General features: G+C 39.1%; 1 protein-coding gene across 1 annotated transcript; it reads right to left on the reverse strand.

Moving 5' to 3' along the window:
- Window positions 1–18,809: 18,809 nt before the first annotated feature.
- On the reverse strand, window positions 18,810–20,085 carry LOC104605549 (chaperone protein dnaJ 11, chloroplastic). Its single transcript, XM_010270358.3, has one exon. It carries the CDS (start codon window positions 19,843–19,845, stop codon window positions 19,327–19,329), a length of 519 nt encoding a protein of 172 aa, XP_010268660.1. The 5' UTR covers window positions 19,846–20,085; the 3' UTR covers window positions 18,810–19,326.
- Between the last annotated feature and the right edge of the window lie 1,052 nt (window positions 20,086–21,137).

Genomic DNA, 21,137 nt, shown 5'->3' on the forward strand with positions numbered 1-21,137 from the left:
GAACTCCTTGATAGTTGGTAGGTCACGCATCATGTTCTTCTGTTGAAGAATCCTTAATCCATGGAAATTATAGTGTCCGAATCTTCTATGCCATAGCCACGACTCGTCCACTTGTGCTTGCATTGCTATATAACTTGCATCTTTCCATTGAATGGGGAAGCACCTGTTTTCTGTCATTTTTGTTTTTGCAATTTCAAGGGATTTGTCTTGCTTATCATAGATTGTGCAAGAGTTTCCCTCAAAATGTAGAGAGTAACCTCTTTCTATCATTTGTCCCACACTAAGTAGATTTTGATCAATATTATGGACCAAAAGTACATCATTTATGTATTTCTTGCCTTGTTTGGTGTCAACAACAATGGTGCCTTTGCCGGTTGCTTCCATGAAGTCGTCATTACCAATTTTGACTTTTGTCTTGATTTTATCAAGACTGTGGAAGATACCTTCATTTTTAGTCATGTGGTTGCTACACCCATTGTCAAGATACCAAGTATCCTTTTTCTCTTCTATTGCAGAATGACAAGCATAAAAAAGATTATTTTCCTCATTTTTCTTTTCTGAAAAATTAGTTTGATGGGTTTTCTTGAATCTACAAACTTTTTCAACATGGCCAAATTTTTTACAGTTTTGGCACTATGGTTTTCCTTTAAACCAGCAATCTTTCTCCAAGTGGTTTCTCTTCTTGCAAATACCACATGAAGAATACTTGTCATTATTTTCTTTTGGTTTTCCTTGTGACTTTCTTCCATCAACTTTTGTTTTATGAGACCGCAGATTAACTTTAGACTGAAAGGCAGCTTCAACCGAATTTTCATTCTGCTTATCACGCCTATTTTCATATGTCTCGAGAGTGCCCATCAATTCAGTTGGTGATAGTTTTTCTAGATCCTCTGTTTCTTCTATCACCGAAATTATTGGATCATATCTCTCTGTACAAGAGATTAGAATTTTTTCGACTATTTTCTTGTCAGAAATAGTCTCCCCATAGGCTCCCATTTGATTTACTATTTCTTTTATTCTAGAATAGTAATCTTTTGCAGTCTCAATATCCTTCATCTTAAGATTTTCAAAATCCCTTCTAAACTTCTGCAATTTAACAGTGTGTACCTTGACAGATCCTTGAAACTCCTCCTGCATCGTATCTGATGTAACCGTTTTTGGTCACGTACCATTTCTTGTGATGTATAAATTTTTTGGCTAAGTACCTCGTTGTTTGACCCGGTGGTGACGTGCCTTGGTGATGAGCTACTTGGTGGCGAACTCCCTAGGGGAGAACTACTTTGTGACGAACTACTTGGTGGCGAACTACCCAGTGGCGAGCTCCCTGGTGGAGAGCTACTTGGTGACGAATTGCCGAGTGGTGAACTGCCTGGTGGCGAACTGCCTGGTGGTGCTCCCTGGTGGCGCTCCCTGGTGGCGAACTGCCTGGTGGCGAACTGCCTGGTGGCGAGCTACCTGGTGGCGAACTGCCTGGGGGCAAACTGCCTGGTGGCGAACTGCCTAGTGGCAAGCTACTTGGTGGCAAACTGCCTGGGGGCGAACTGCCTGGTGGCGAACTGTTCGATGGTGAACTGCCTGGTAGTGCTCCCTGGTGCCGAACTGCCTGATGGCGAACTCGTCACTTGACTTGCTCCTAGGCGGTCTGCAACTCAAAGGATGGTGGAGCTCCCTGGTGCAGCGCAACCCGACTACCCTGCGCGTGAGGTGATTTTCTCTCCTTTGTAGACGGGGAGAGCTGAGGGCCCTGCGAGAACTGAATCAGAGGACCCGGGGGTATTTTCCCGGCGGGGACTCTCTGATGCCTAAGTTAGCATTCTGAATACAGAGGGCTTGGAGAGAAATGAGAGAGCTAGAGAGCGGGGGTTATCATCCTTTTTTCTCCCCTCTGGCTTTGGGGGTCGGAGTCCTTATATAGTGGTGCCCTCGCGGGTTAGGTGGGTGAAAAGCCTTCAAATGGTAAGACGTCATATCCCGTCAGAACCGGGGTACGGTGATGAACTCCTCGAGGTTGTCAAGCTGGCGCTTGTGCCAGGCAGCCAGGTCGGCGCCTGGGCCAGGTTGTCAGGTCGGCGCCTATGTCAATCGGCGGGTCGGTGTCCAGGCCAGGTTGCTAGGCCGGCGCCTGTGTCTGTCGGCGGGTCGGTGTCCGGGCCAGGTTGCCAGGTCGGCGCCTGTGTCTGGGCCAGGTTGTCAGGTCGGCGCCTGTGTCAGTCGGCGGGTCGGTGTCCGGGCCAGGTTGCCAGGCCGGCGCCCGTGTCCGGGTCAGGTTGTCAGGTCGACGCCTGTGTCCAGGTCAGGTTGTCAAGTCGGCGCCTGTGTCTGGGCCAGATTGCCAGGTTGGCGCCTGTGCCCAGGCCAGGTTGCCAGGTCGGCGCCTGTGGCAGGCTGATCCGGCCAGGTCGCGCAGGCCACGAGCAGGTCGCGCCAGGTCGCGCAGGCTGCGCAGGTCGAACGTAGGCCGCGCCAGGTCGTGCGCAGGCCACGCGGGCCACGCCAGGCCGCGTGCAAGTCGCACCAGGCCAGCCAGACCGGTGCCCGGGGGGGACACCAACTTGGTAAGTTGTTGCCTGGGTGCTTGCCTAGTTGTCACGAGGTGCCACGTGTCGCAATTTCACTGGAGGGCCAAATCTGCCCTCATCAGTATCCCATGCTTCTTTTACAGTTGATGCACCCATGATTCGAGGAAATATCTCCTCAGCCATTGCTTGCTGCAAACAGAATAGTGCTTGACAATCCTTTTGTTGATTCTCTTCATAGATCTTCTTTTGATTTGCTGAAAGAGTGGAAGTATCTTCAGCAATGCAGAATCCTTCCTCCACGATTCTCCATAAACTTTGTGACCGAAAATAGGTCTTCATTTTGATGGACCAGAAGTTATAGTTTTCTCCATTGAAGATTAATAGAGAAGGGGTGGAATGAATGGCTTCTGCACTCATTATGTTTAGGAGAAATCACGCCCAAGAGATTGATCAAACGGGCTCTGATACCACTAATGGTTTGTGAAAAATAGTAAGAGAAAGAAGGCAGTAAAATAAAAAATAAAAGAATGAGAAAGTAGACTTAGTAGATCGAGAGAAGAATTCTGTTAAGCATTGTATTGTTTGTCTCTTTGTTATCCGAACCAGTACAGGATGGGGGTATTTATAATGGATGGAGTCGGTTGAAGGTGAACCGACTCACATTGAGCAGAGCAGACGTCAATTCTTCTTGGGAGCCGAATCGGCTAACTTGGGAACCAACTATTCTAGGAAGATCAAACGACTCATATTGGAAAGGGACGATCATTGAAGAGGACATGACTTACATAGTAAAGTAGTTGTTCAGAGCACTCGATTACATCTCTGATACTCAAGAATGACTCTAGAACACTGAATCAATATTTCTGAAAATGTGCAGCAGCATTTAATAGTGATTAATGTTGTAGCATTTGTCACCCACACCAACATTCACCATCTTCAGGTATGCCCTACCCCACCTTTGACTTCCTTTCCTATGCCCACATCACACCCAAACACATGGCCTTTCTCACCTCCATTTCCTCTACCTCAGACCCATCTTCCTTCTCTGTCGCTATCAAAGAACCATGTTGGCGTGATGCCATGGCTGCTGAGATAAAAGCTTAGAGGACAATGACACTTGGGTTATTACTAACCTACCCCCTGGCAAACAGGTCGTAGGCTGTAAGTGGGTTTTCAAGACCAAATATAATTCTAATGGCACCATTGAAAGGCACAAGGCTCGTCTTGTTGTCAAGGGTTTTACACAAATTAAAGGCCTCGATTACATAGAGACATATGCTCTAGTTGCCAAACTAACCACTTTGAGATGTTTACTTGTTGTAGCCACTACCCAGAATTGGCACCTATTTCAACTTGATGTGAACAACGCCTCCCTCCACGGTGACCTTAATGAGGAAGTTTATATGAAAATACCTCCCGATTTTCCTAAACAGAGGGAGAACAAAGTCTGTCGCCTTCTCAAATCCCTCTACGGCCTCAAACAGTCCTCCCGGAATTGGTTTGCCAAGTTCTCTTCAGCTTTGCTTGAGCATGGTTTTCAGAAATCTCGGGCTGACTATTCACTTTTTACTCGATGTTGTAGCACCCCCTACACTACAATTTTGGTATATGTCGATGATATATTATTGTCAAGTAACAACATTGCTGCTATTGATGCAATCAAATACACTCTTGATATTCTACATGATTGTGGCCTCACAAATGCCAAACCTGCTACTTTTCCCATGGATAAAAACAGCCGTTTCGACGACACACAGAATGAACTTCTAGTCGATGCCACTCGCTCTCGTCATCTTCTTGGACGCCTCCAATATTTGACAGTCACCCGTCCAAATATTTTGTACATTGTGAATACTCTCAGTTAGTTCTCTAGCAAACCGACGAATGTTCATTGAGATGCTTCTCTTCACATCCTTCGCTACAATAAAGCCACGCCTAGCCATGGCATCCTTCTCAGCTCTACTAGTTCACTTCAGCTACACATTTACTGCGATTCCGATTGGGCCTCTTGCCCCACCACACGTTGCTTTGTGACAGGTTATTGTTGTCTCCTTGGGAACAGTTCCATATCATGGAAGTCCAAGCGACAATCAACAGTTGCTCGTTCATCAGCCGAGGCCAAGTACTGTTCCGTGGCCTCTACAGCATGTGAAGCACAATGCATCAGTTTCCTACTTTGAGATCTCGGTGTCCCTCTCCAACCTACTCAATGCTACTACCATAAACAAGCCGCCTTACACATTGCACGTAATCTGGTCTTCCATGAGCACACCAAGCATGTAGACCTCGACTATCATTTTGTTCGCGAAAAATTGCAGTCTGGTTGTTAGTCTTCTATCGACATTACTATCCTAGAATTAAGGAGCCTATCATTATCTCCTTAATTCTAGCAGAGATAGTCCTATGGACAATTGGTGTATATATCCTCCTTGTATTCTAACTTAGCTAGTCGAACTTGTATCCCTGCTCTATTATAAATAAGGGCTGTAACCTATTTAATAGAGCATCAAGAAATATTCTTTTTTTCTCTCTATCTATTTTCTTGGCTCATTCGTATATCAGAGCCGCAAGTCTTTCAGTTCTGGTGACTTCCGTTCTTGCTTTTCCGACAGTCTTGTTCTTCCGGTAAGTCAGTTCGGTTGCTTGTGCTCTCAGATCTAATCAATCGACTGATCTGAGAAACAACTTGTCTTCAACTGAGCATTCTGGTGTTTTCTCTTGATTCGTCTTCTGAAACGACAATACAAAGTTTTCTTTCTGATGGTTCTTGATCTCTGTTTCAGTCCTGCCCTCCGCGTCTTTAGATCGGCACTCTGTTTCTCGTTACCAGCCACAAAACAGCGCGGATGGGTTGATGGTCCAAGCTTCTCCACTGACATCGAACGTCACAGCGTGGCAATAACTCGTAAATCCCACCAGACTACTAGCAGCACCACCCTGTCGTGTTGATTTCGTCATTGTACTCGTTCCAGCTTCGGATCTGGAGATGGTCCAGAACACGCCAGAGATCATTGAGGTTGGACGAAACCCCGTTCGCATATTGCTTTAGAATCGAGAGGACACTCCCGGCAGCAAGTTTGTCATCTGGGTTGACATCAATTTCTTGTCTTGGGTGGACACTACTGCAGTTACTGCAGCAGCTATTTTCGACCAATTCCCTTATATTGGGACTGTTGTCGATCGTCTCTTCCGGATTCATTCGTTCTCTACTTCTCTGAGCTCCGGTATATATTAGAAGACTGCACCCATGAAGCTCTTTCTCCTGGGTACTGTCTACTTCGAATGAAGTGCATACCTTCTTTGTCATTCCTGAGACTGATTTGGTGATTCTCTAAGGACTATTTCGATCAATCTTCTTTCGGGTTCCAGCGGCTTACATCTGGTGAAGTTTCTTGGCACCGGTCAGTATTAAGATTTTTCCATGATTTGTGTTGCTCCAAAGATCTGTGTTTCTTCTCATGGATTCATTTAAAGCTGCTCAACATATCTGTCATCCCATCACTGTTACCTTCGATGGCTCAAATTATGATTTATGGTCCTAAGAGATGTGCAGTTTTCTCAATGGATGCCTTCTATGGCGATATGTGACTGGTGAGATTCCCAAACCTACTAAAATTGCTAATGAAACGGAATATAAATTTACTGAACGACTGGAAAAATGGGACGGGAAAAATGGAATTTCGCAGATATGACTCTCCTAAAGAGGTATGGGATTTTCTACAAGCTCGTTGTTCTATTTCTGATGATATACATCAGTTCCATCTCTATAAGCATCTTCATTGTATGAAGCAGCAACCTGAACAGACCATTCACAGTTATGTCTCCGAATTACAAGTTCTTTGGGACCAGCCAACACAGTGTAAACCTGAATGGGATAGTACCTCTACAGCTACTACTTATTCTAAACTCCGCGATCGCCAACGTGTTTGGCATCTTCTGATGACTCTCATGGATGAGTATGAACCTATTAGTGGTACTCTACTTCATCATAGCCCATTGCCTTCCCTTGAAGTTGCAATCAAAGATTTGCTCTCTAAAGAAACTCGACTAAAAACACATCGAGATGAGCGATCCTTATTATCTACTGATGATGTTCTTACTACTCTGGGCACGCCTGCTACTTCTTCAACTTCCTCTAAATCTTCAAAACGGACTTTCTGTAATTACTACAAGAAGACTGGTCATACTATCTCTGAGTGCCGCCGATTGCAAGCCAAAAAGGCGTCTGGACAAAAGTCCTCATTTATGGGTTCTCAGGCTTCGAGTTCTACTGCAGCTACTGCCACAGAGGATTCTTTTGATAACACCTCTCCAAATTTTTCTCTTCGAGACCTCCAAGCCCTTCTTCACCAGCTCCAACCTGCTTCTGGTATGCCTTCTAATTCAGTCTTGTCCGTCACTCCAGGTACTACCTCATCATGGTATTTTGTCTCTGCCTGTTGCAATCATATGACATCCAATTCATCCCTCTTTACTTCCAAGTCACATCCTTCTATTGCACCAATTGTTCATACTGCTGATAGTTCCACCTTAACTGTCAAAAGTGTAGGAACTATTTCAACACCTCGTTTATTACTTCCTAACACTTTTTTGGTACATCAATTATCTCTAAATCTTATATCTGTTGGACAATTATGTGAACTTGGTTTTGAAATACATTTCTCAAGTCGTGGTTGTACTGTGTAGGATCCATGGACAGGGAAGATCATTGGGACAAGCCGTAAGGTTGGGAGATTGTTTGAGCTATCATCTCTTCAATTACCATCCCTTGTTGCTGCTATCACCTCTACTGTCTGGCATGCTCGCCTTGGTCACATTTCTACCTCTAGATTAGGATCTTTAATTTCTAATGGGTGTTTGGGTCCTGTTGAAACAACCCACTTTGATTGTGTTTCATGTCCTCTTTCAAAACATCATGCTTTGCCTTTTAATATCAGTGATTCTGTTTCTTCTGCACCTTTTGATCTTATTCATTCTGATATTTGGGAACCTTTACCTCATAATACCATGGGTGGTTCGCGTTATTTTGTGATTTTCATTGATGACTTCTCTTGATATACATGGATTTATCTCATGCGTAATAAATCTGAACTACCTGCACTTTATATTCAATTTTCCACCATGATCAAAACTCAGTTTTCCTCTATCATCAAAATTTTTCGCACTGATAATGCCATGGAATATCGAGATTCTATCATTATCCAATTTCTTTCACAAAATGGAACTATCATTCATAAATCTTGTCCCGGTACCTCTCAACAAAATGGACGTGTAGAACAAAAACATAGGCATATTCTTGATACTGTTCGAGCTCTTTTAATCTCTTCCTCTTGTCCTGAACGATTTTGGGGGGAAGCAGCCCTCACTGCAGTTTATACCATCAACCGCATTCCCTCTCCTGTTATTGGTAACATTTCTCCTTATGAACGACTGTATGGCCATTGCCCTGATTACCAAACTCTTTGTGTATTTGGTTGTGCTTGTTTTGTTTTATTACAACCTCATGAACATACCAAACTAGAACCAAAAGAATGTCTATGTTGTTTTCTCGGGTATGGTATTGAACATAAAGGATATCGGTGTTGGGATCCTCTTTCCCAATGACTTCGCATATCTCGTCATGTTACCTTTTGGGAACACAAAATGTTCTCAAGTCTCTCCCCATTTCGAGTTACCACAACACCTTCACATTTCTTCACTGATCCTACTATTTCACTTTTTCCTGATGATTTACCTACAGGTCCGACTACTTCTTCCTCTGATAGCTCTAACAATACTACACAACCTGCAACCTCTCCGACTGCATCTACCTGGGCTATGCATCCTCTACCTTTACCTTCTTTTGAGCCCTTGATTGCTCCGGATGAGTTTGACTCTGACCATTCTGATGCTCCACTCCGTCGTTCTGGTAGGGTCACTAAACCTTCTGTTCTTCTTCGTGATTTTCATTGTTATTCTACCATTGTATCTTTATATGAGCCTTGCACCTATTGTGAGGCTAGTACTGACCCTCTATGGTAGAAAGCAATGGCAGAAGAAATTCAAGCTCTTACAAGCACTCACACTTGGGATTTAGTTGACCTGCCTCCAAATAAATCCGTGATTGGTTGTAAATGGGTCTACAAAATCAAGACTCGGGCAGATGGTTCCGTTGAGAGGTATAAAGCTAGATTGGTAGCTAAAGGGTTCACACAGGAGTATGGCATTGATTATGATGAGACTTTTGCCCTGGTTGCCCGTCTCACCTCTGTTCACAGTCTTATTGCAATTGCTACAGCTAAGCATTGGCAGCTATTTAAGATGGATGTTAAGAATGCTTTTCTCAATGGCGATCTTTCTGAAGAGATTTATATGCAGCCTCCTCCTGGTTATGCTCATCTCTCTAATCAGGTTTGTCGTCTTCGTAAGGCTCTATATGGACTTAAGCAGGCGCCTCGAGCATGGTTCTCCAAATTCAGCTCTACTGTTTGTCAGTTTAGTTTTAAATCTACCACTTATGATCATGCCTTGTTCATCCGTAAGACCTCTCAGGGTTGTGTACTTCTCCTCCTTTATGTGGATGACATGATTATTATTGACGATGATCTGCAGAGAATTTCCGCTCTTAAGACTTTTCTTAGCAAACAGTTTGAAATGAAAGATCTTGGTCGCCTCAATTATTTCCTAGGCGTTGAGGTCTCCTCCGATCAATCGGGATATTATCTGTCTTAGGCCAAGTATGCTACTGATCTTAATTCTCGTGCAAGACTCACTAATACTAAGACTGTTAACACTCCGATTGAGCCTAATGCCCATTTTACAGCCACTGACGGTACTCCTCTTAGTGACTGCACCTTATATCGACAATTGGTTGGTAGTCTTGTATACCTTACTATCACTCGTCCTGATATTGCGTATGCTGTTCATATTGTAAGTTAGTTCATGTCTGCCCCTCGCACTACTCATTATGCTGTTGTGCTTCGTATCATCCGTTATGTCAAGGGCACTTTGTTTCATGGACTTCACTACTCCAGTTCTTCCTCTCTTCAGTTGATCGCATACTCTGATGCTGATTGGGCCAGTGATCCTACTGATAGACGCTTCACTACTGGTTATTGCTTCTTTCTTAGAGATTCTCTTATATCTTGGCGTAGTAAGAAGTAAACGGTTGTCTCTCGTTCCAGTACTGAAGCTGAATATCGAGCTCTTGCTAACACTACCTCCGAGTTGCTATGGTTACGATGGTTACTCCATGACATGTGACTTACTCATTCATCTGCAACCTCACTTTATTGTGACAATCGTAGCGCCATACAGATTGCCCACAATGATGTATTCCATGAGCGCACCAAGCATATTGAGACTGATTGTCACTTTATTCGCCATCATGTGCTCGAGGGTACTGTTCGCCTTGTTCCTGTCGCTTCCCAGGATCAGTCTGCCGATATATTTACCAAAGCTCACTCTCCTCTTCACTTCCGTGCTCTATTTGGCAAACTCCAGATGACTGACACATTACCATCTTGAGTTTGAGGGGGGATGTTAGTCTTCTATCGACATTACTATCCTAGAATTAAGGAGAGATAGTTATCCTATCATTATCTCCTTAATTCTAGGAGATATAGTCCTATCGACAATTGATGTACATATCCTCCTTGTATTCTAACTTAGCTAGCCGAACTTGTATCCCTGCTCTATTATAAACCAGGGTTGTAACCTGTTTAATAGAGCATCAAGAAATATTCCTTTTTTCTCTCTATCTATTTTCTTGGCTCATTCGTATCACTGGTCTTCTTCGAGCTTCTTACACTCTATCTCAACAATTGGCAGATGTCTTTACCAAGCCTCTTGGCAAAGACCATTTCTCTACCTTGGCAAAGACCATGTCTTTACCAAGCCTCTTGGCAAAGACCATTTCTCTACCTTGGCTTCCAAGTTGGTTCGAACCATCTTCTCTCCAACTTGAGAGGGAGTATTATAATACTCATCCTCACACTAACCTACACGTTAACGTGATTGGTTTTTATTACAATTCTTACCCCTCCTGTATTCTTATCCAAAAGAGTCAGACTCCTACTTTGATTCTATCTTTTGTCTTTATATATATACCGTTGTACTCTACTCAATTAATTCAATAAGACTGAAGAGTCATTCTTTCAGGTTTGATTTCTCAAAGAAATTTAAAAGGTTCTAAATTGACGAGTAATTTCTTCTATAACAGTATAACTGTTGTTAGCAATGACGTATGACCTTGATATTGAACTTTCTCGACGGGACGAAGATACAAATTGCCGCAGCAGCTGATGCGAATCAGAAAACAATGCATATATGCATCAACGCCCAAGTCAAATTAATTTTTCTTTACCGTCCAACTGTTCGTTGTTAGCCTACTTTAATTTCGTCTCTCTTCTGCAAACAATTTAATTAATAGAAGCTTTCTTGTTTCACAAGCCTGAAGAATGATGGTCAAACCGGGTGAATCGTCGTTCGAATCAACCAAGCTAAAATTAAGCCGATGTAAACACTTCTTTGCTTAACGTTCCATCCCTGCATCAGGGTTATACTTCCATCTCGATTTGGTTCAATTAGTAGGACTATCTGATTATGTATTCGATTTAGAATATCTCAGATTAGACAATATCACCAACCAAATAGTTTAATTGACTGACAAAAGATCTTGTTATCAAGAAGAACAAAGAAATTAAGAGCATATTGAATCAATTGATCCGGCCCAAGACTTGTCTACCCTTTCTCTTATCTTTCAACATTGAACAAAAAAGTAGGAAAAAACTAATAATGTACCTTCTATTTCTGCATGCTTACAAAAGAAAAGAAACAAAATTTATGTTAATGAATAGATACTTGTATTTGATCAATATTCAATTCAATAGTTTTAGAAAGACTTAGGGTTGGATGGATTCTAGAAGCTTAGATCGCTCTATTACATTTATATATGTCTGCATATTATTTTAATTCTAAATTAAAGATAATACAATAATATTTAGTGGAGTTGGGATCTGTCCTTACAAAATACGTTCCAACAACTTCCTAACATGATCTTACACCTCACATTTCATTATTTAATTTTTTTTAACCCTAACCTGAACCCACCATGTATGAGACTATTTATTGTGCAACCAGGGTGGTAGAACAATCCAACGACGTACCCTTTACTAAAACATGAACAGAGCCCCGTACTCAAAATAAAAAAAAAAAAAAAAAAAATTCTCAGATATTGCTCCTTTGCCAGACAAATTAAATTTAAAGAACAGGTTCAATGCAGAATTCCGAATTTTATTGTAGAGTTGTAAATATTTAAAATGTCAAAAACCCCCCATTTTATACATCAATGCATGCCTGTGAATTGACATCAATTTCGATTTTTCGAATTGGCATCTATCCCAACTTTATTTTGGCCTAAAAATTCTGACCTTGGGCTGAACCGACATTCTCCCATATGATAAAGATGGGGTTCCCCAAACCCCATCCTTGACAAGGAGGACTTTGCTTAGCGGTGACTGAGAATGGAGGGAAATTAACTCTATTAATGATAATGAAGTCTCCTCTGAAAAAAATTGTATTTTCTTTTATGACAAATATGGAAAAATAGATGTAAGAAAGTCTTCCAAAATAAACTGGATGCTCCAGGTAAAATTGTTGAACAAGCCTCAATTGCCGTCCTGGAATATCTTAATGCAATAACTGGAAAATGGAAATAGGCAAGCCCCTCATTCCAGAACTAGATATAAGGTTAAATGGAATCCTCCCATTGATGGGCAGCGATTGAAGCTCACAGGCTTGCTCGCCAAAATTCTGGATTGAAGGAGATTTCAAGTTTAGGATCTACTGTTTAAACGCATTTAGGTGGTGTTTGATAAATATAAAATCTGAAATTTGAAAAGTTAAAAAGATATTATTCAGATAGAAAATTTGAAAATAAATAGAAATGGTATTTTTACTTTTTAGAAGTTCTGAAAAGATAACATTATTTGAGTTGGAGAAATTCTCCAACATCTGAAATTGTGAAGTTTATTACTATGCCCTTAGAAATAAATTGTTTGACTTTGATAATATTATAAATAATAAAAAAGATATTAAATAAAAATAGTATTCTATTAATATACAAATACTATATCTTTTGAAATAGATAATTTTTTTATTTTATTAAAAATAACATTTATGTATTATTATTATTAACTAATAATAAATAAAAATATCTTAATTATTACTAATAAATATATTATAAAATATTCTTATTACTATATAAATATTAATACTAAATATTATTATTTATTTAAATAGAGAAATAGTATTTATTAAGTAATAATAAATATTTATAACAATATGATTTATTATTATTAGTAATTAATATTAAATAAATTATTGTTGTTGTTGTTGTTGTTATTGTTGTTATTGTTGTTGTTGAATAGATGACATAATGAGGGCATTAATGTCATTTTATTACATTGAAATGCATCTGATTTTGTAAGACATGAAACCAAATATTACCAATTCAGATCTGAATTTGTATTTCAGATACTCTTATCAGACTTAAATCCAAACACCACTGGCATCTGAAAAGCAAAGTTTTCAAACTTCAAACATCTGAAAAGTGTTATCAAACGTCACCTTAGACCAACCTCCATTGAGATGTGAAGCTTTAATTCATGAGTGTTTTGCCATTCGCGGGAAACACACTTTCACTTTGCCTACTCACACATGTGGAGAGAAGAAAAACATAATTGCTCACTGACTAGCCAACTTGGGACATGTTGCTCCCCCCTAAGCTTCGTGAGAGATACAGATGTAAATCAGACATGGCACGATGGCTAACGGGCCATGCCAAGCCTAGCATAGAGGTTTGTGTCATGCTGGGTCGTGTCGTGCTGCCTGCGGCCCGCGTGCTGGCATGGCCCGCCAAGCTTGTAGCGGGCCGCGCTCGGTGGCTAGTTTCAACTTTTGGGGAGGGGTTTATAGAAATACCCCTCCAACAGCTATAAACAGCCATATTAGTGGGGTATTTTTGTATTTTGCTTATGGGGGGTTGAAAAAATGACATAAATGCCCCCCAACAGTTATATAACTAGTTTAGGGGGGCATTTTGGGTAAAGTTATAAGTAACTTTATAATGACCAAAATACCCCTCCCAACAACTAAATAACAGATAGTTTTTTAGGTATTTTGGGCAATTGAATTATGTTCAATTCCTATAAATAACCCTATCCTCCACCATTTTCATCACACCAATTCAACAATTCTCTTAATTCTCTCTCTCTCTCTCATACTCATACATTCTCAATTATCTGCAATCTGAGAAATTCTAATTAACTAATTGTCTGATTTTGCATTCTTCAATTCTCAAGTCTCAACTTTATCGAAGTTTCGACTTTCAATAAGAAGGCTTGTTCAACCAGCTCAAGTATCTCAATTCGGGAGGCTTGGACGTTGAAAGGCTTCAACCGTTGAAATCAAGTTGGGATTTTGAACCGGCAATCCGAGTAAATCGAATTAGATTAATTTTTATCTTTTTAAAATTTTAAAAAATGGTTGGCCCTTCTCAAAACCAATTCCCCAACATGTTCACCATGGATGACATTCAATCGCTTCACGATAGTATTAGTGTTAGCACTGATGCCGATGCGTTTGATGTCAATGGAAGTAGAACTGTCACCCCCAGTAGTAGTAGTAGTACTATGGAAAAACTGAGGGCTTCTAAGCTAAGTAGCCCGGTTTGGAAATTTTTCAAAGTAGAGGATATTGAGGGGAAGGGGAAAATGGTCGTTTGTCAAAAATGTAGGAAATACTTTAGTTATTGTAGCAATGGTGGTACGGGCTATTTGAGAAGACATCTGCTCAAACATGAGCAAGAGGAAGATGAAGGGAGAGAAACAACCCAAACACAGATTGGGAGGCGGACTAGTTTTGGTACTTTTAAATGTTCACAAGAAAAAATGGGACAAGAACTTGCTAAGTATATTGTACATGCAAAACAACCATTTATATTAGCTAAAGATCCAAAGCTAGAAAAATGGTTGTGTACTTCTGTAAACCCACAATATAAAAAATTTTCTAGGAATACTATAAGAACTGATGCTTTAAAAATTTTTTATTAATAGAAAGAAAATTTATTTTCTTTGTTAGCAAATCTTAATTCTAAAGTTGCAATTATTTTAGATGTTTGGACATCCAAATTTAATATTAGTTATATTTGTGTTACCGGCCATTTCATTGATAAAATTTGGCTTTGGAATAAAAGAATTTTAAGTTTTACTAGGCTTGAATGGCCACATAGTGGCCTAGCTATTGCTGCAAGTATTTTAAATACTTTGCATGCTTATGGAATAGAAAACAAATTGTTTTCTATTAGTTTTGATAATGCTAGCAATAATGATTCTGCAATAAATATTTTAAAATCTCAATTAAAACCATGCTTAAATGTTAAATTATTTCATATTAGATGTGCATGTCGCATCTTAAATTTATGTATTCAAGATGCCTTGAATATTATTTCAAATCATATTTCAAAAATTAGAAATTGTTTTATATATATAAAAAGTTCAGGGGCAAGAAAACAAGAATTTAAATATTTTTGCCAAAATTATGGTTTAAAATATAAACATTTTATATTAGATGTAAAGCATAGGTGAAATTCTACCTATGCTATGTCAGAAAGTTGTATATCTCATAAACAAATTCTTTCTGATTTTTATAATTTAAAAATGCCTAATGATATGATATTCGAGGAAGACTGGGAAATGGCAGTCTAGATAAGAGATTTTTTAAAACATTTTTATGATGTAACAAATGAATTATCTAGAATTTATTATCCAACTAGTTGTAATTTCCCATATCAATTAATGGTAATTAGTGATTGTTTTGCCAAATATAGAAATAAATCCACAATTTCAATGTATTGTTAAAATTATGGAAAATAATTTTAAAAAATATTGGGAGAACATTTCTCCCCTTTATTGTTTAACTACAATATTAGACCCTAGGGTTAGGAAAGATGGTTTAGATATTTTACTTGAAACATATTATGAAAATATGAATATTGATATAGGAAATAAAAAAGAAGAAATTAAGAAGTTATTATTTGAAATGTACAGTTTGTATGAATCTGAAGTTGTACGGAATATTCCTACAACTTGTTCATCTTCTTCTTCTCCTTTTAACTTTGAGCCCAGTAGTAGAAGAGAAAAGCTTTTTTATTTAATAAGTAGAACGTAGAAATCTGCTAGTTCTACAACAAGTTTATTTACTAAACTTAATTTTTATTTGCAAGCAAATTTTTCTAATTTAGGTGAAGTATCAAATAATTTTGATATTTTAGCTTGGTGGCGTGAACACTTGAAAAATTATCCGGTTCTCGCCACCATGGCACACAATCTACTAACCCCTCTAGTGTCTACAATTCCATCGGAGTCTTGTTTTAGTGCATGTATCAGGGTTTTGGATGACAAAAGAAGCTGAATGAACGTAGAGAACATAGAGATGTGCATCTGCTTCAAGGATTGGCTAGATGCAGAAGATAGATTACAAGACAAGGAAGGGCATGATACAACACCGGACATTTCACCCGAAGCAGATGATGAAAGTCATGAATGATGATTCATGAATTTGACTACTTGTAGAATTTTTCATTTTTTCAAATTATTGTAAAATTTTTAAATTTTATTTAATTTATTCAATATATTTTTTTAAATTTTTTAACAATGTAATTTTGTATTTTTAATTTGTAACCATATTGTATTTTTTATATTTTATTAATTTATTCCATTTTTGTATTTCATTCATCCAAGTATGCAATGATCTAATCATTGTATTTGTAATTCACTAATTTGTACCATTCAAATTTAAATGAAATAAAATTCCTATTTTTTTTTCCAATTTGTTATTCCATCATTCTTATTTCAATTTGGTTAAGCATTTTTTTTCATTTATGTAGTATTAAATAACTTAGATTTCTCATTTCTTAATTTTTTAAATAGTTCCTAATTCCCAAAGTTCATAGGAAAGTTAATTATTTTACTTTTACAATTTTATTTAGAAAAGAAATCAAAATTTTCAAAAGAAAATAAAAAATAAAAAAAAGCGATGCAGCCCTATTCGGCCTAGGCCCAAGGCCCGCCCTGTGGCCCAGCCGGCACGGTCCAAGCCCATAGTACGGCCTGTAGCCCGGCCTGGCCGAAGCCCGCATGCCGGCATAGCTCATGGCCTATGGCGGCCCGCGGGCCAACACGGCACGACCCACTTTACACCTCTAGTAAGAGATTTCCCAAGAGATCTATTTTTAATTTGTTTGTTGGAGTTATGCGGGGAGAGACCCACCCTCCAGTAGGGGGTGGATTTGAGTCGAGCCGAATTGAATACTTGGTTATTCGAGCTCGACTTAGTGAAACTGTTACGCTTGAGCTCAATTCGAGCTAGAGACTTGAACTTGAGCTCGACTCCATTCAAAGCACATAAGTTCGTGCTTGGCTCGACTCAAGCTCAACTACAAGCCAAGTTTTTTTCTAAAAAATAAAAATTATACATATAAAAATATTTTTTAGTTTACATACAAAATATTAATAATTATAAAAATTATTTATTATTATACATATAAAAAATAAGAATTATAAAAATTATTTATTATTATACATAAAAAATAAAAATATTATATATAAAATATTATTATATATAATAAAAATTATTTATTATATATATTTATATATTTATATGTATATGTATATATATATATACATATATTTATATAATAAAAAAATATTTATTTATTATATTAGGCTCACGAGCCAAATTTCATGGGCTTGAGCTTGACTCAATTAACAAAGGAGCCTATATATCCAAGCCGAATCAAAATTTTAATGAGCTGAATTCGAATAAGTTATAAGAAACTTGGCTCGTGGCCACCCCTACCCTCCAGTAATTTCTATAGGTTTCTTGCTTCCACCATTATCAAAGAAATAAAAAATCAACCGAAGTACTATGTTAATTTATATAGACGCATTCGCATTTCACAGGAAATCGCTGAAGACTGAAGTGTTCTGCAACCCACTATATTAACAACTAACAAGATTACAAGAACTAGATTTTGTCTACCCAAAGAAGCCTTCCATTATTTTTATTATTTTAATAAAATTAAATATACACAGACGTTCTAGAAGTTTGTATCTAGAAAACAGAAGCTATGAATCCGCATCATCAACGAGTATAAAATAATGAAGCTCCAAAAGCAACAAAATGGCAACGATGTCGACTGCCACAACTGCGGATGCAGACAACCACTAACTTAAATTCACTGTTTATAGTTTCGTGGCGGGCGAGGGCTGACAATTTCCCAACACTTTCTCTATCAACCCTTTATGACTTCGTCGTCTTCCCCACATACATCTTACAAAAAAAAATTAAAATGAAAAAGAAAAAAAAAAAAAAGAAAAGAATGATCAACATCCCATACAGAAAAGAATCTATATTTTGAATACAGAAACGATTACCAGGTCCAATGTCACCATAAAAAAATCCCTATCATGAATTTTTTATATATTATATACTTGTCTTATAAAGGAAAATACAAGCTTTTTTCTGAAGCTAAAGGCTGGGGGCGTCTTTTCGAAGTTGACGCAGTTGGCACCCCTCTTCCATGGTTCATAATCTTTTGCCGTGATATCATCCCTTTCTGAGTTCCTCTCCCTACCCTCCACTATTTTCTTATTTCTCATTTACTTTTTATTAAAAAACGAAATCTCATATTTTTAAATAATATTTAATCCCTTGCAGAAAGCATATAAAAGAATATTCCATCGGTCGGTTAAGTTGTCAGCCACCAATACTACCACCATTTCATATCTTAATTGTAAATTGGAACTAGAAGCAACATATTTCGAACCAGAGTTGTGATTTTTTTTTTGGTAAAGACCTGAGTTGTGATTATTATTAGAGCACATCCCATTTTTTTTTCTATTCTTTTTTCTGTAAATATAAATATCTTTATGGGTCCATTTGGTACGCGAAATAGGGGTCTGGAGGGCAGAATCAGAATTTAATTCTCATTCAATATCATTCCCTCCCCCTCCCTTGGAGAATGTTTGATTTCGATTCCATCTGAACGAAAAACGCGGGAAAATAGATCATTTTGATTCTCAGAGATTTCAGCTCTGATTCTAAAACCGATTTTAATTATGAACCAAAAGGGCCCTCCCTCCCTGTATAGGGCATATGCCCCGTTTATCAAGATTGGGATCTGCCCTAATCAGTCTTCAACAGAACTTTTAAATTTATATAGTTAACGAGAAGAACTCTGGAAAGAGATTAAAAACTGAAAAACGAGGCGGAAAATTGATAGATTCATCTTTTCCAACAGTAGTATATCTCTCTATTCACAAATGGAAATGGTGAAAGGACAGAAGTGGCCGGGACATGTTCGTAAAGCATCTGTACTAAATTGCGCCCGTACACGAGGCGCTTCCTAGCTCCAAGTCAAAGTCTTCCCCCTTTTCCATTTTTTCTCTTTTTCTTCTTTTTGGAATAATCAAGCGGGATAGCCGGAGGTCCAACGTGCCATTTCCCCTGTCGGAGATCCGATACATGATGGTAGCTTAATCACAAAGGATCTCCATTCCATTCCATGTTAGTATTGGGCCATGACTATGATCCGCAAAACTGCACGGAGCACTCAAGAAATTCGACAGAAATTCCCTCTGTTTCGATTGGCTTTTCTTCTTCTTTGTTTTTTTCTGTCTTTTGTTGTTCTTTCTGAATTTCCTTATCGAGTAATCTGGATTCGAGTGTTTAAGTTCCGAAGAACATCGTAAAGCGAGAAATTTCGTTACCAACACTGATCTGTCTCCCAAGTACGGCGAGAGTAACCGGAGAATCCCGACATGGACGAAGCCCTGTATGTTGAGGTGGACGTCGGAGATCTAAAAGGCCGTTGCTGGCGATTAAAAAGCATGCAGTCGTAATCCGCGCGCTTTTGTGGATCAGATAGAGTGGAGTAAGCCGCGTGGATCTTGATGAATTCATCGGTAGAATTCTCCTTCCGATCAATCGCGACGACATCAGGATGACAAAGTCGAGCTAATCTCCGATACGCAGCCTTGATCTCCTGACAACTGGCTCCCACCGGTATACCGAGAACCTCGTAAAGCGATGCAGAGGAAGCCATCTTTGGAGAAGAGAGGTAAGGAGGTCTCGTCTTATATGCTGTAGAGGTGTAAGCAGCGGAGAAACGAAGTGGCCGTAATCTTACACGGGAAAAAGCCGGAGGAGACGATTCGACCGGGATGTTCGTACCAAAGAACAGAGGCGAGGAGCACCAGAACGAAGAGGAGGATACAGCTAGCATGACTAGTTGCCAAATGTTGCAGTTTCAAGTTTAGAGAGAGAAGAGGGGCGGAGAAGCGCGACTCTATTTATAGAGAGAGAGAGAGAGAGAGAGAGGATGTGGCCCATGTGACTGTCATGTATGGGGAAGAGTTAACCACGGTTAAGTGGATGGAATTGGTTGGTTTAAGATGGTATTTTAACAAGCTTATCCGGATCCAGTTATCCGGTCCTTTGCTGACTCAGCAACTTGAGGGTATCTGACAATCTGTCAATAAATCACTAGAAATTTGGGATTGGAGTCCGGCGCCGGCGAATTGTTTTCCGCATCCTCTAGTCCCCTTCTTCTCCATCTGTCCGGTGCATAAACAATTAAAGTTTATTGTTTAATTTATGGAAATGTCAAAAGACTTTCTCTAATGCCAAGTAGCGTTGTAAATGATGTCCAGCCAGCTGTGTGGAGATAGAGCCACCGGCACCGTCATGGGCCACCAGCTCCTCCCTCGCCAACGCTCTCCTACATCTCGACGTTGACGAATTAACCTATAGGAATCGGATATTGTATCTAATAATTTTGATATAGATACAAATATATATCTATATTATATAACAGTGTGAATGTAATATAATTTTTTTTAATTAAAATTATTTTTTATTTTTATTTTTGTTTTATAAAGGGTATAAAAATTATTTTATTAATGTAATTTAAATTATTACTTCCCCAAGTCATTTAATTCCCTCTTATTAAATCTTATACTTGTAAGTGTAGGTAATGTGGTGATAAGGCTAAAAGGAATGGTCTTTTTGAAAGACAGAGGAATGATAGGGTAGGGAATCAACCAAAAGGTTAGGGCAAAAGGGGAGTGACTAGATGGTTTTTGAAGGACACCCAATGATAGGGTTAATCAATAGTTGGATGGATCCCTTTCGTTAGGAGGGGGATCCCTATTTATATGGAAGGATCTCGAGAACTTGAAAGGAAGGAGTTAAAAGCGTTTGTCTTCTACTAGGAAAGTAAATATTAAATTCATTGTCAGTCATTAAGGGCACTGTTGAGGTTTCGCCACATGTTCTTATGGGGATCTATCCGAGAATCGGCTTTCCTTTCACTCGAGGATTCTCATAGCTCACGTGTGCAACTACCTTTTACACTCCATACTTAACTGACGTAGCGCTAGTGACGTCACCGTTTGGCAAGCAGTGCTTCATTAGGTCTATGTGGTGCCTTGTCATGTTCGTCTTCTCGACATGATGCGCGTAGGTGGTGCCTGGGCGCGGTTCTTAGCGAACCGAGGTGCCACAACGACTAAGGGT

This window comes from Nelumbo nucifera, chromosome 1, assembly GCF_055504915.1.
Source record: "Nelumbo nucifera cultivar China Antique chromosome 1, China Antique-T2T, whole genome shotgun sequence".
Classification (NCBI taxonomy): domain Eukaryota; kingdom Viridiplantae; phylum Streptophyta; class Magnoliopsida; order Proteales; family Nelumbonaceae; genus Nelumbo; species Nelumbo nucifera.

Excerpts from the sequence above, each read along its gene's own strand:
- LOC104605549 (XM_010270358.3), bottom strand. The coding sequence starts at position 19,845 with ATGCTAGCTGTATCCTCCTCTTCGTTCTGGTGCTCCTCGCCTCTGTTC.